Source organism: Ictidomys tridecemlineatus, chromosome 1 (assembly GCF_052094955.1).
Source record: "Ictidomys tridecemlineatus isolate mIctTri1 chromosome 1, mIctTri1.hap1, whole genome shotgun sequence".
Classification (NCBI taxonomy): domain Eukaryota; kingdom Metazoa; phylum Chordata; class Mammalia; order Rodentia; family Sciuridae; genus Ictidomys; species Ictidomys tridecemlineatus.
The window spans coordinates 230,552,479-230,565,534 of record NC_135477.1 but is presented as its reverse complement, the minus strand read 5'-3'; the positions used below and the strand labels follow the sequence as shown (position 1 = coordinate 230,565,534).

The 13,056-nt window shown below is 32.0% G+C and overlaps 1 protein-coding gene across 10 annotated transcripts in view; it reads left to right on the top strand.

Moving 5' to 3' along the window:
• The window catches only part of Cdh18 (cadherin 18), a 903,781-nt gene that overhangs the window by 799,232 nt on the left and 91,493 nt on the right, over nucleotides 1–13,056 (top strand). For all 10 annotated transcript variants that reach the window (XM_078016885.1, XM_078016863.1, XM_078016854.1 and 7 more), the window contains one exon: nucleotides 7,211–7,398. In XM_078016885.1, the coding sequence (XP_077873011.1) occupies nucleotides 7,211–7,398 (188 nt within the window). The remainder of the gene's footprint in view (nucleotides 1–7,210; nucleotides 7,399–13,056) is intronic.

The window sequence follows — 13,056 nt, the reverse complement described above, 5'->3', positions numbered from 1 at the left end:
TTTTAGATTACAATTGGAACCACACATACAATCTCTCTTCCTACAGTTTTTTATAAAATGGAAGTAGAGACCTAAATTATTGAAAAATACTATTTTTCGAGAATAAAGTGGATAAAATTTGAATTGAAACTGAAATTCACCTGTTAGAAATAGGATTGTAGAACCAGGGAAGGACTATGTTCTGAAAGTCCAGGTAGGGCCTCACTTGTCAATATTGTCTAGATAAATCCTGTTGCATGTGCACGACAAAGTAAGTAAAGTAATATTAATTGAAATCAATCTAATTTGGTAACATAATAATGGATAAAATATGGCAAATTATTATAATCAAATATACTGTTAAAATTAATACATTAGCTTCGGTTGTGACTCAGTGGTAGAGTATTCACTGTGGCATGTTTGAGGTACTGAGTTTGATTCTCATCACCACAAAATAAATAAATAAATAAATAAATAAATAAATAAATAAATAAATAAATATTTTGTGTCCATCTACAACTAACAAAATATTTAAAAAAATAATACATTAAAATACATATTATCTTAGATATATCCCAAGTTACCATGAAGAGTAAAATAAAGAATATGGAAAAATACATGATAAATATAAACCTAAAACATACAAACTATTTCATTTCAGTATATTTTTTATAAGCATGTGTAAATTTATATTTATATATATATTTATTTTTTCGTGTGTCGCTGAGGATCTAATCCAGTGCCTCATGCTTGCAAGGCACGCACTCTACTACTAAGCCACAATCCCAGCCCCAAAACATGCGTAAATTAATATTTAAAATATTTTCAAAACACTCCTTCTTTGGGTATATGAACTGAGAATTTGCCCATGGCAATAGATCATTTGTGCCATAATTTAAAAAATAATTAAAAAATAATAATATTTGAAGCAGATACATGAATATAGAAGTCTCATAATATTAATGCATATTTTATTATAGTTTTTTTCTTAATTTGGAAACATACCAAAGTGAAAGTTATAAGAAGGGAAATTTTCAAGAATAAAGATGTAATGCAATCATGTTTGTTTTGAGTTTTCATTTTTAATTTTCTTAAACATTACACAAAGGATAAGAGGATAACAAGAATTAAAAAGTGTCTGCTGAACTTATCAAATCATTTGGAACTATAGCAGGGCTGTGTATAATTTGATTACTGTCTAATTGCAAATTATTCTTATTTCATCACTTGAAACAGACGGAAATTATTATATAACAATTTATTTTGGTCAGAAATATACATATGGTTTAGTTTTGGTTCAGGTTTATGAGTTTCCAATGCAAATGTCAACAGTTGCTGAGGTCTTATCCAACCTTGGTTGAAGTGGAGCTCATTTCTGTTTCCAACTTACTAACATGATTTTTGGCAAGCATCAGTCAATTGCTAGATGGGTCCCTCCAAAAAGCCACATCAAAATAGGACATCAGGCTTCCCCAAGAAAGATATCCAAGGTAGAGTAAGAGAGAGGATACCCATGAGACAAGTCACAAAATTACTGTACCCAAAGATGGAATTGCTGTTCCATTATTTTACAATACTTAGTTCATTGAAAATGAGTCACTGTATCCAGCATTCAACAGGAAGGAATTACTCATGGTCATGAATAACAGGATGGAGAGAAAATCAGAGGGCCTCTTTACAGGATGCTTAGTAAATTGGATATATAATTTAAAATTTATGAATGTTCAATTCTATGGAAATTGTATAAAATACTGACCTGAATATAGTTTATTTTCTATAATAGATTATAGTTAATGGAGAAGATTTGATATATCCAATTCTTAAAAAAAGTATCTTCTTCCTGGTACATGAATCATATTGTAGGATTTAGCCTAAATGCTTTCTGGGCCATCAATTTTGTATTACTTATTTGAACTCTTTTCACAAACAACTTTATAAAAATAACCTGCTTTATAATGCCACCACTATAACAATTCTGTGGTACATTCATTTGTTCCTGTTTTCTAAGACTTCTTTTGTTTGCAAGTGTCAATACTCTATATAAACTAGCTGACTATTTTGGGGGAGGTTTAAGGAATTATATAAAATTCTGGTTTCATTGGACCTTAGACTTATCTTACTCTGTTCTCTCTAATACAATAAATTTCAGAAGATCTGTTCTACTTTACTTTGTAATAATAGATCTATACTATCTTTTCAACAAATATTGACCTATTTTACAGGTTTTTTTAGGTATCTCTTGATATTTTTAAGGACAGTGTAAATCAATATGACAATTCTTTGGAACAGATTGTCCTTAAATTTGATTATTCAACATGAAAATTGGAAACAGTCATTGAAAAACAACTTCTTCCAATATATTGTAGCTTTTATAGCAAAGAATGAGAAGTTCTTTTTAGTCCCAGTTCAAACAGTTCTGTGGATATGTACTCTTTGAATAAGCTGCCTAAGCTGCAGCAGTCAAATAGGAGAAGACAGAATGCAATAAAAGGTTGAATCACATGTTCTTACCTGTTAGTTAATTGTGTCAATAAGGGTCGTAATTTTGTCAATATGCTATGTTCTCATAAAACCATATGATTAATGTCAAGGGATCATGTATTTCATGTATTTATGAAATTATATATTTGTTGGGAATGCTAAATTAAAAACTAATATATGCTTTTGTTACTTGACATTAAGATTAATTTTGTCACCAAGTACCTTAAATACTAAATAAAAAGAGATAAAATATTTGTTAAATGTTTAGTAAGCATATTCACATAAAAATCAAACCTTATATGTAAATTAAACCAGATATGTAAATATCTGCATTTTAAAGCATGTAATTTTATCTTTAGAAGCAAATAAGTCTTTGAATCCATGATCACAAAGTGTTTTTCTACTTGTTTGTCTCTAAATTTCCTTAATCTGTGTTTTGCAATTTTCAGTGCAAACATCTTGCTTCCTTACTTAGTTAAGCTTATTACTAAGTACTTCTCTCTTTTCAGTACCATTTATTTTAGTAGAATTTAGAATGTCCACCAAAGGCTCATGTGTTGAAGATTTAGTAATAATGAAACAATGTTCAGAGACTTATGGGAAATGATGGAATCATAAGGAGATGGTGGAAACTACAGGGACAGGGGTTAGTTGTAAAAATGACTCATGGGTTGAAAGTTTGTTCCCCAGTGCAGCAATGGTCAGAGTTGTAGTGTTTGGGAAGTAAATGGATCTTGAGAACTCTGGCCTTATCAGTTGGTTGTTAATAATTTGAACATATTATTGGGAGGTTGGAGGGCATGATCAAAATCAACAGGGCATTATTTTGAAGGGCATATCTTTTCCCCAGCCTCTCCCTCCTTCTTTGTACTCAGTTTCCCAGGCTTCCAGGAGAGGAACACCCTTCTGTCATGTTGTTCTGCTTTACCTCAGACCTAAAACAATGGAGTCCACTGATATTTGCCTATAACCTCTGAAACAATGAATCAAAATAAATCTTTCAACCTTTAAATTGCTTTTTGTGTGGAATATTTTTAATCACACTGGTTAATATATACCACTATCCCTAGTTCTTTATTTTATTCTTTTTAAGCTATATATGATAGTAGAGTGTGTTTTAACATATTTATGCAAACATGGAGCATATCTTATTTAGAATATCAGTCTTATGGTTATATATGATGTGAAGATTCATCATGGTGTATTCACATATGTACATAGGAATGTTTATCATGGCTATAAAAAGCTAACATACTAAAAATAAGATTCTTTTCCTAATCTTCATTGTTTTGAAGCAATACAAATAATTTTCTGTATTTGTATACTGGTATTTTACTTAATTTTTGCTTCAAACAGATGTTTGTTCATTTTGTGGAGTATTCTGGGTTTTCTATATATAATGTCATGCCATTTACAAACATTGAATCCTATTCTGATTTGGATGTCTTTTATTTCTTTTACTTGACTAATGGCTTTAGCTAAAGTTACATTGAGGAGGTAATTATGTTGAAGAGAAAAGGTGAAAGTGGGCATCTTTGAGTTGTTCCTTTCTTAGTAGAAAAACTTTCCACAAATATGATGCTATCTGTGGATTATAATAAATTGTCCATATGACATATCTTCTCTACAGACTCAGTAGAATATCTATCAAAATAAAATTATATTTTTTACATAAATAGAAAGTAACAATTGTAAAATCGATTCAAAACCACAAAAGACCCTAAATAGTCAGAACATCTTTAAAAAGGAGAGCAAAGCTAGATATATTTCACTTCCTGATTTCAAAATATATTGCAAAACTCTGCTAATGAAATAGTATGGTTTTCACATAGAAAACATAGACCAAAGGAACATAGTCATGATCTCAGAAATAGAGCCCCATGTATGTGGCCGATTAATCTTTATCAAGGAGAAACAAAACACAAAATTGTGAAAAAGACCATCTCTTCACAAATGATGCTGGAAAAAAAAATGAACATCTGCATCCAAAAGAGTAAAATCAGACTCTTACCATATCCATACATAAATAAACAGTCATATTTAGATTTGAAACTGTAAATCTCTTTTAAGAGAAAACACAGGGGGAAATCTTGGCATTAATTTTGTTAATGACTTCTTGATTATAACACAAAAATGGATATGACAGTACAGATTGTAATAATAAAAATAGGTAAATGAGGCAACATCACATTAAAATAGTTTAATTCAGAAAAGGAAACAATAAAAATGAAAATGCAGTCTAGGAATGGGAAAAGTCTTTGTAACCAGTATGCCAAATATGATGTTTATTTCCAAAACACATGATGTATGACTGAAACTCAATAGTAAAGCAACATGTAAGCCTATTAAAAATGGACAAATGACAGTTCACAATAGCTAAGCTATGGAGCCCAACAAGATACCCATTGATAGATGAATGGATAAAGAAAATGTGCCATATATACACAATGGAATAGTAGTCAGTCATAAGGGATAACTTTCTGACTTTTACTAGAAAATAGATAGAGGATATAATGCTAAGTGACATTAGCCAAACCCCCAAAAACAAAAAAGCGAATAGAAGGTAATCCACAATAGTGGAGTGGGGTGGGGGCGGGGAATAGAAGTTCAGTGGATGAGATAAAGGGAATGGGGAAGGGAGAGGGGTTAGACATAGGAAAGACAATGGAATGAATCTGACATAAATTTCTTATGTACATATATGAATATAGGTCAGTGAATATCAACACTATATACATCCATAAGACTGGAGTCCTAATTAGAATAAGATATATTCCTTGTTTCTATAATTGTATCAAATTGTCATGTATAACTTTAAAGAACCAATAAAAAATAGGCAAATATCTTCAACATTTTTTCAAAGACTGCATGTAAATGGACAAACTGGATATAAAATGATGCTCAAGGTCACAACCAGCAGGGAAGTACACATCTAATCAACAATAGGATATCAGCTCACATTTGTTAGGATGGCTAAATTAAAAAAAAAAAAGTTCAGGTGAAGATGTGTGGAAATTAGAACGCCTTTATACTCTGATGGTAGTAATGCAGAATGGTACCGTCAACCCAGATTACAGGAGGGAGGTTCTTCAAAAATAGAACTATTATATGATACAGCACGCCAACTTTGGGCATTTATCCAAAGGAATTTAAAATAGATTCTCAAAGATATTATCACTCCCATGTCCATTAAGGCACTATTCACAAAAGCCGATATGTAGAAATAATATACAAGTCAACAGACAGTGAATAGAGTTAATAGAAAAATACCATTCATACACACAATGAAATATTATTCAGGTTTTAACCACAGGAAACCCTGCAATTTGTGACAGTATGAATAAACATGAAAGGTGCTAGGGGAAGTGATATAAGCTAGTCAAGGAAGCACAAATATTCCATGATTACAATTAAATGAGCCTTCTAAAATAGACTCATCTGACCAAAGAACAGTGTTGTGATTGTCATTCAATGCAGGGGGGAAATGGGCAGTTATTAATCAAGGCTTATAACTTCTAGAGATCTGCAGTTTAATGTTGTGCTTTAAAAATGCTGTATTTCACACTTTAAATTTTGTTTAGGCAAAATTTCATGTTAGATGTTCTTAACATAAATTTAAAAAAGAAAACTGCATATATTAATTAGATGTAATTTAATTTTACTATCAGGACATATCTAATGAATGATTTTCAGACAAAAATTATTTTCATTGAAGAAATATGTTTATCAGTCTACAGTCTAATGTTATCCTTCTATTCTATACTGCTGAAATAATGTTAATTTATTCTTGGATAAAATACTTTATCAAATTGCATTTGAATTCAAACTTTGTTATTTATGTTATTCTTTTGGATTTGCAACCCAGTGCTTTAATGAATACATTTCTAACTTATTGGTAGGAAGTTTTTAAAAAATATGATCACTGTACTTTTATAATTGTTCATAAATGGTTTTGATGAAAGTCCTAGTCAATACTTATTATTAGGAAAATCCTTAACAAATTCTTGATATTGCTGATTATCAGACAACTTTATAGAAATTAATAGATTTACTATTTCTGACTACAGAAGATAAACTTTTAAAACTATTAGTACTTTATAAATACTACCTTATATGGCCAAAGTATGTACTTTCTCATTCTTCAACTTGATCATCAATTTAATTTTAATTTTAATAGATATTATATTTGTGACTATTATAAATTTATGTCAAATAATTTCAAAAAGTTGATGAGGAATATATGGTAAACAAACATATAAATGCATTAATTATCTTTGTCATGGCTTATATATTGCACTAAATGATTATACACTTATAATACTACTTTTCTTCTCCCCTCGAGTTTTCTGTTTAAATCCCACATTCCTAAACTTTTATATTTGAACTTTACATGCTATATGAGGGGAGAAATAAATTAGAATTGCACTAATAGCTTACTAAACTGATTTTTGTTCAATATGAAACTGGAAACGTAACTACTGTATTTTTCTGTCACTTAAAGATAGACAGCAAATAAGATATTGTATGCTAAGGTATATAGGCTCTTTCCATGTAAAATATTTTCCATATATCTTAAAGTTCATATAAACCTAGTATTTAATTACTAATTAGTAAAGTAATATTTTAAATTCTGAAAATGATTTGTGTATTTTCTAGTTTAATATTTATTTGAATGCATAATTTAAATTTTGTAATCTTTTCTTATAAGATGATTTTATGAACATTATTCTTAATATGAAATATTTTCCAGAGCACTATCAACTATATGTTCCTGAATCAGCTCAAGTTGGCTCAGCTGTTGGGAAAATCAAGGCAAATGATGCTGATACTGGCTCCAATGCTGACATGACCTACTCCATTGTGAATGGTGATGGTGTTGGGGTATTCTCCATTTCCACTGACAAAGACACCAGAGAAGGAATCCTTTCCTTAAAGAAGGTAAAATAACATACATGTCGTGATTCACACAAATCACTAATCTTCCAAAGAATGGAAATTTGCCAGAGGTATGAATAAGCCATGTATTTTCTCTTTGTAATATAACTACATTTTGCTGCAGTCCGGCTACAGCAAAATAACCGGGGGGTGACGAACAAATTGTGTAAATTGATACAGCAGGAGTGGAAGCCTTTTATTGTAGGACAGGAGCAGTATTTATACATTCCACACAGCTTATCTAATTAACATAAACTAGATACAGCAGTCAACCAATAAGGAATCTCCACACTTAATGGCTCGCTGGCCTTACTTCACAAACCACTCCCTCTGGCATTTTGCCAGGTGCCATCCAGACTTGTTTACGGACTCTAACAACATTTTAATTATGGTAGTGTCTGAAGCTTTGGATCCTCTCTCAGAAAACATACTTTGATAAAAATGAGAAGTCTGATGCAGAGTATACCTGGACTGTGTCTCTCCTTACCTTTGCTGTGTTTCTCATTGCTCAAGTCTACCTGAATTGCCCCAGTGATACTAATCAAAAAATAAGTATAATTCATTTCCACTAAATATAAAGGGTTAAAAATGTCCTCAAAATAAAGCTATGATGATAAAAATGACTTTTATTTTCTGAATCAATTGTTCTAATGTGTGTGATAGGACAGGAAAAGGAGTGTGCCACACTGAATACTTTGTATGAAATTTGGAGATACAAACCCACTGGATTACATTAGGACTTACTATTTTTATTAATGCTGTTAATGTTCAATAGAAAACTATTTGAAACTTGAATGGCAAAATACATACCTGAATGATACTTAGCTTTTAAATGTCTTTGGCATTTAATTGTGAGATCCTTTCCCCATCAATGTTTAGCTTTTCCAGTGTCTACCAGGTTTTTGTGCCTTTTATTTTTTCCAGCGTTTATCTTGTACTTTTGACATATAGAATATTTGCCTCTATTCTGTTTCTTCTCCTTTATCTCATTCTATTTCCAAATAATGTAAATTCTTGATATATAACTATTTGTCCTTCTGTTTGTTTTCTCTTATTAAAATTTTTTTCCAAAATGCCGAATAAATTAATAAGATTTCTAACTCATCTATTTTTTTGTTTTCAAATAATACATATTTGTGTAAAATATTTTAGAACTTTCAGATAAAAGCTTTATCATTAATGCTAGCTCTGTTAACACCATTCCTCATAAAGAGGATTTTCTGACTAATACAAAACTAGTGTTTGCTAACACGCATTAAAGACACAGCCTTCTGCTTGATTTCCATGGAGTCATGAAGTCCGTGTCAGTGAAACCATTAACTTGATCCTCCAGTCTTATTTTGTTTCTAAGAATCTGGCATTTAGCACAAAACTACTACTTTTTGCTTTTAAGAGTACATAAGTCTCTTCTCTTTATAACCTTAACAGTGGAATATACACAACTTGAAGAAAAAAATTCAAGTGTATTTCCTATTGCCTTGTGTTCCTCTCTTCATGTATATTCAGATCTTATTTTAGCAATACAGGAAAATTGAGATCCCTAGTTTGTGTGTGTGTGTGTGTTTCTGTCTGTCTGTCTCTCTCTCTCTTTCTCTCTCTCTCTCTTAATTTTCTTCAGTAGGGATGCAATATTCTGCATTTTAATAAGTACTCCAAGTGATGCTATGGTAGAATGTGTTCAAACACCAGTTGATAAATTGGTACCATAAAGTTATTTGTATTGTGTTGAATCTTTTCAATACTTCTTCTAGTAATTACATTGTTATCTTGACTTAAGATTGAACCTTGACTAATGGTGGAAAAAGAATAAGAAGCAAGATTATGGAAAGAAAAAGAAGGAAAACATACCACCTCTTATGGGAAGCTTTGCAGTAAATGACAGGGAGAGGTTTTGAAGGCAGTAGATGGATTTGGTGGGACAAAGATTTTAATTTTAAGAAGAGAGACTGAAAACAGACAACAGTGATGCCAACAGGAGAATAATTGATTTAAAAGGATGCCCTGGAGATAGAGGGCATCCTTTTAAATCAATTATTTAAATCAAGTTTTCAAGTAGTTTTCTATTGAACATTAACAGCATTAATAAAAATAGTAAATAGTAAATGGAATCTTGATCACAGGTGGATGAAAACAGCTCATTTATGACAGTTTCTTTCCTACACTGAGACAACTGAGGGACAGGAAGAAGATAGCAATGGATACAGGGAAGTTTGGATGATATAGCTGGATAATGTGGAGGGTTTTTCTTGTCTTGTAAGTCCTATTACCTTATAAAATAGGAAATAACATACAATTATAGAAACTGAGCAGGGTGGTGAATAGTTTGTCTATATTCAAGATCTGAAGTACATGTAAACATTGGGGCACTGTAAAAAGTGGGAAGATCTTCCCACTTTCAGAGCAACGGTCAATCTAATGGCTGACAGAAAAAAATGAAATTGAAACTATGCACATGTGCGCACATGTGTTGAATTAACATGCTTCATTCCCTTTTGCACCCACTCAAAATGGATATTTTCAAGAAGAAATGTTTCCAATTGAGCAATAAGTACTGATGATGTATTAAAAACAACCCCAGTGACTCAGGAGGCTGACAGGAGGATTCCAAGTTCTAGGCTAGTCTCTGCAGTTCAGCAAGACCCTGTCCAAAATTTAAAAATAGTAATAATAATAATAACTGGGGATGGATGTAGTTCAGTGGTAAAGAATCCCTTGGTTCAATTTCTAGTGTGAAAAAAAGAAAAGTAAAGAAAAACAAACTATAAAATCAATGCATTTTACCCTTCAAGAGGGACTGATTCGGATGGCAGGAAAAGGATAAAATCATCTTTAAAACCTGTTTCTTATTTAATCTCTAAGGCAGCTCAGTTTAGTCAGCAAGGCAGAAAGCTAATCTCAAAGATCAGAACCTGAACTACTCTATAAACCAGCCAGCAGGGGCACCTGCACATCCATGTCCATATCATTCCCTCATCAGAAAATTGCCAAGTGGAATTCTCTGATGCATGACATGGTACATTGTAAATACATTCTGGTAACTTTCATTCATTGTTTAATGGAGCCTGACTGGATGGAAAGGTGAAGAAAGATAAGGATGAATGCAAGTTGATGTGCTCTGTCCTCTGACATCCTCTGTTGCTCGGGATGGACTCCTCTACCACAGTCTCTCTCAGAATCCCTTTTTACGGTTCCTTTATCAATTTGCATTCTTTATTGCAGTTGTTCTAAATATTAACTCTTTTATTTCAAGACTCTAATTTACCCTGTCCCTTTTTAGTGAATACCATTTGTACTGCCGCTTTCTTTTCCCTAGCTTATTCAATTGCTCATACAATGCTTATTAATTTAACTCAAAATATTACTGTTGTGATTGATGTCAAGAAAGTACTAAGAGATACAAACTTTACTGTGGAAACAAAAGGAAATCTTAATCTTACCATTTATATCTATGACTTCATCCAATTCTTTGAAACTTCACTTATTTAAAAAATTTATTAAGTGATTCTGAAAAATAGATAATATAAGGTGAAAGGATGGCCGAAGCTATGTCTGACTCATAATCATTCTACCACATCAGCTTCTCCTTTGTTATCTCTCTCTTTCTCTATTCCACCGTCACTGGGATTACAGTGTGTGCCAGTTGTCTGATTAATATTAATCTTGTTGTGTGTGGAGTGGGGAAGGGACTGGGGACTGAACCCAGGGCTCCCCTGCTTGCTAGACAGGTTCCCTAACCCTGACTCATATTCCCAGCCCAAAGCACCTTTTGCTTACACTTTCCATGCCACTCCATTTGGTCCTTTAGATGCCCTTTCTATTCCATGTCATCAACCACCTGGATGCACAGGAAGAAGAAAATCCCCTCTGTCTGTTGAATCACATATGCTTACTTTCCTCATGTTTCTGTTAATCTATTTCCCCTTCCTTTTTGGGAAGCAGCAGGTTCCTTTATGCTTCACAGTTCAAGTTAAATACTGTTTGTGTAAGGCGTATTTCCAGGTGTATCTCTGTCAGGAATCTCCTTTGAACCCTCTTTTTTGTTTCATATGTCATAGTATGCATTACCATAATTTTTCACTGTACACAAAATGAAATTCCATATCCACAGCAAGGATTCTGCTTCTGATAGAATAAGACATTTTGTCATTAATTCACTCTAAATTACCTGTACTGAAAATGCATTCTTGCCTATAATAGGTGTTAAAAATTGCTAAAGCCAGGTACTGTGTATTTTTTAAAAGTTATAATATATTGTATAAAAGACCATTATATCATTTCATTTTACAAATAATATGAGATTAACCATAAGAATAAACAAATGTTAGAAATACATTTTTAAAAATTTAAATTCAAAATAACTATGGGTAAATGGAAGAAAGATTAATACAGGAAAGGGAACTAGAGAAGGGAGAGGGAATGGGAAGGAGATGTGTTGCGATCTGCATTAAACAAGATATATTCTATGCTTGTATAATTATGGCAAAATGGATTCTACTGTTATGTATAACTAAAAAGAACCATATAATTTGAATAATTTCTAAGGGAAAAGCATGAAATATTTTCAACTATACCCATATTAGACTATCCCAAATACCAATTTTTTTGTTTGTTTTTCAGATTTTGATTATTGAGGTTTTCATTGTTATTTCCTTGTTTGCTTTGAGTTAAAACAGTCCAAGAGTTTTAAACACCAATAGCAAAGAGCCAAGGATCAGGCTCTTCTTTGCTATTGGTGTTTAAAACTCTTGGACTGTGAACAAGGAGCAAAAATTAAGGCATCCTACCCACTGGATGTGTAGATTTCTAATTCGAATGCACTGTAAAATAGGAACATTTATTAGAGAATTTACTATTGAAAAAGTTTTTCAGGCTCATTTTTTTTTATATTTTTAAATTCTAACATTTGAAATGTTATTCTGTTTTATGGATTGGATGTGAGGTTTTCCCCAAAAGCTCCTGTGTGAGACAATGAATGACGGTTTAGAGGAGAAATGAGTAGATTATGAGAGCCTCAACTCAATTAGTGAATCCTTGATGGGTAAATGAAAGTGAGTAGGGTGTGGCCAGAGAAGGGGGGGGGACTGGGGGTGTGCCTTCAGGCTACATATTTTGTATCTGGTGAACAGAGTCTCTCTCTCTCCCCTTCCTGCCTACTTTCTGAGCCATGTTACTCCACCACACTCCTCACTTTGAGCCCCAAGAAAGGGACCTGGTTATTTATAGACAGAGACCTTTGAAACTTTGAGGACCAAATAAACTTTTCTCCTCTAAAATTGTTCTTATATGGTTTTTTGATCATAGCAGCAAAATTGATGACTAAAACATTCAGCTTATCTAGAGTCTATGGAGAAAAGAATCCAAATTTCAATGCAGTGAAATTCATCACTGTTTTCCTTATGACTTTTGACAGGGAGTCGTATTAGGCAAATGTTGTTTATGCTATTTCATCTATAGACATGACTATTGTTGATTGTTTTAAAATCATATATTTTTACAATATAATTTAGTGTTTAGTTGTAAATAAATGTCTTTATGAAACATCCTGATGAGTTTAATATATATATATATATATATATATATGACTGTTGGTATGCATTTACATATATGGAGCCATTTAATTTTTTAATATAAAGCACATATATAGAAATGAACATACACATA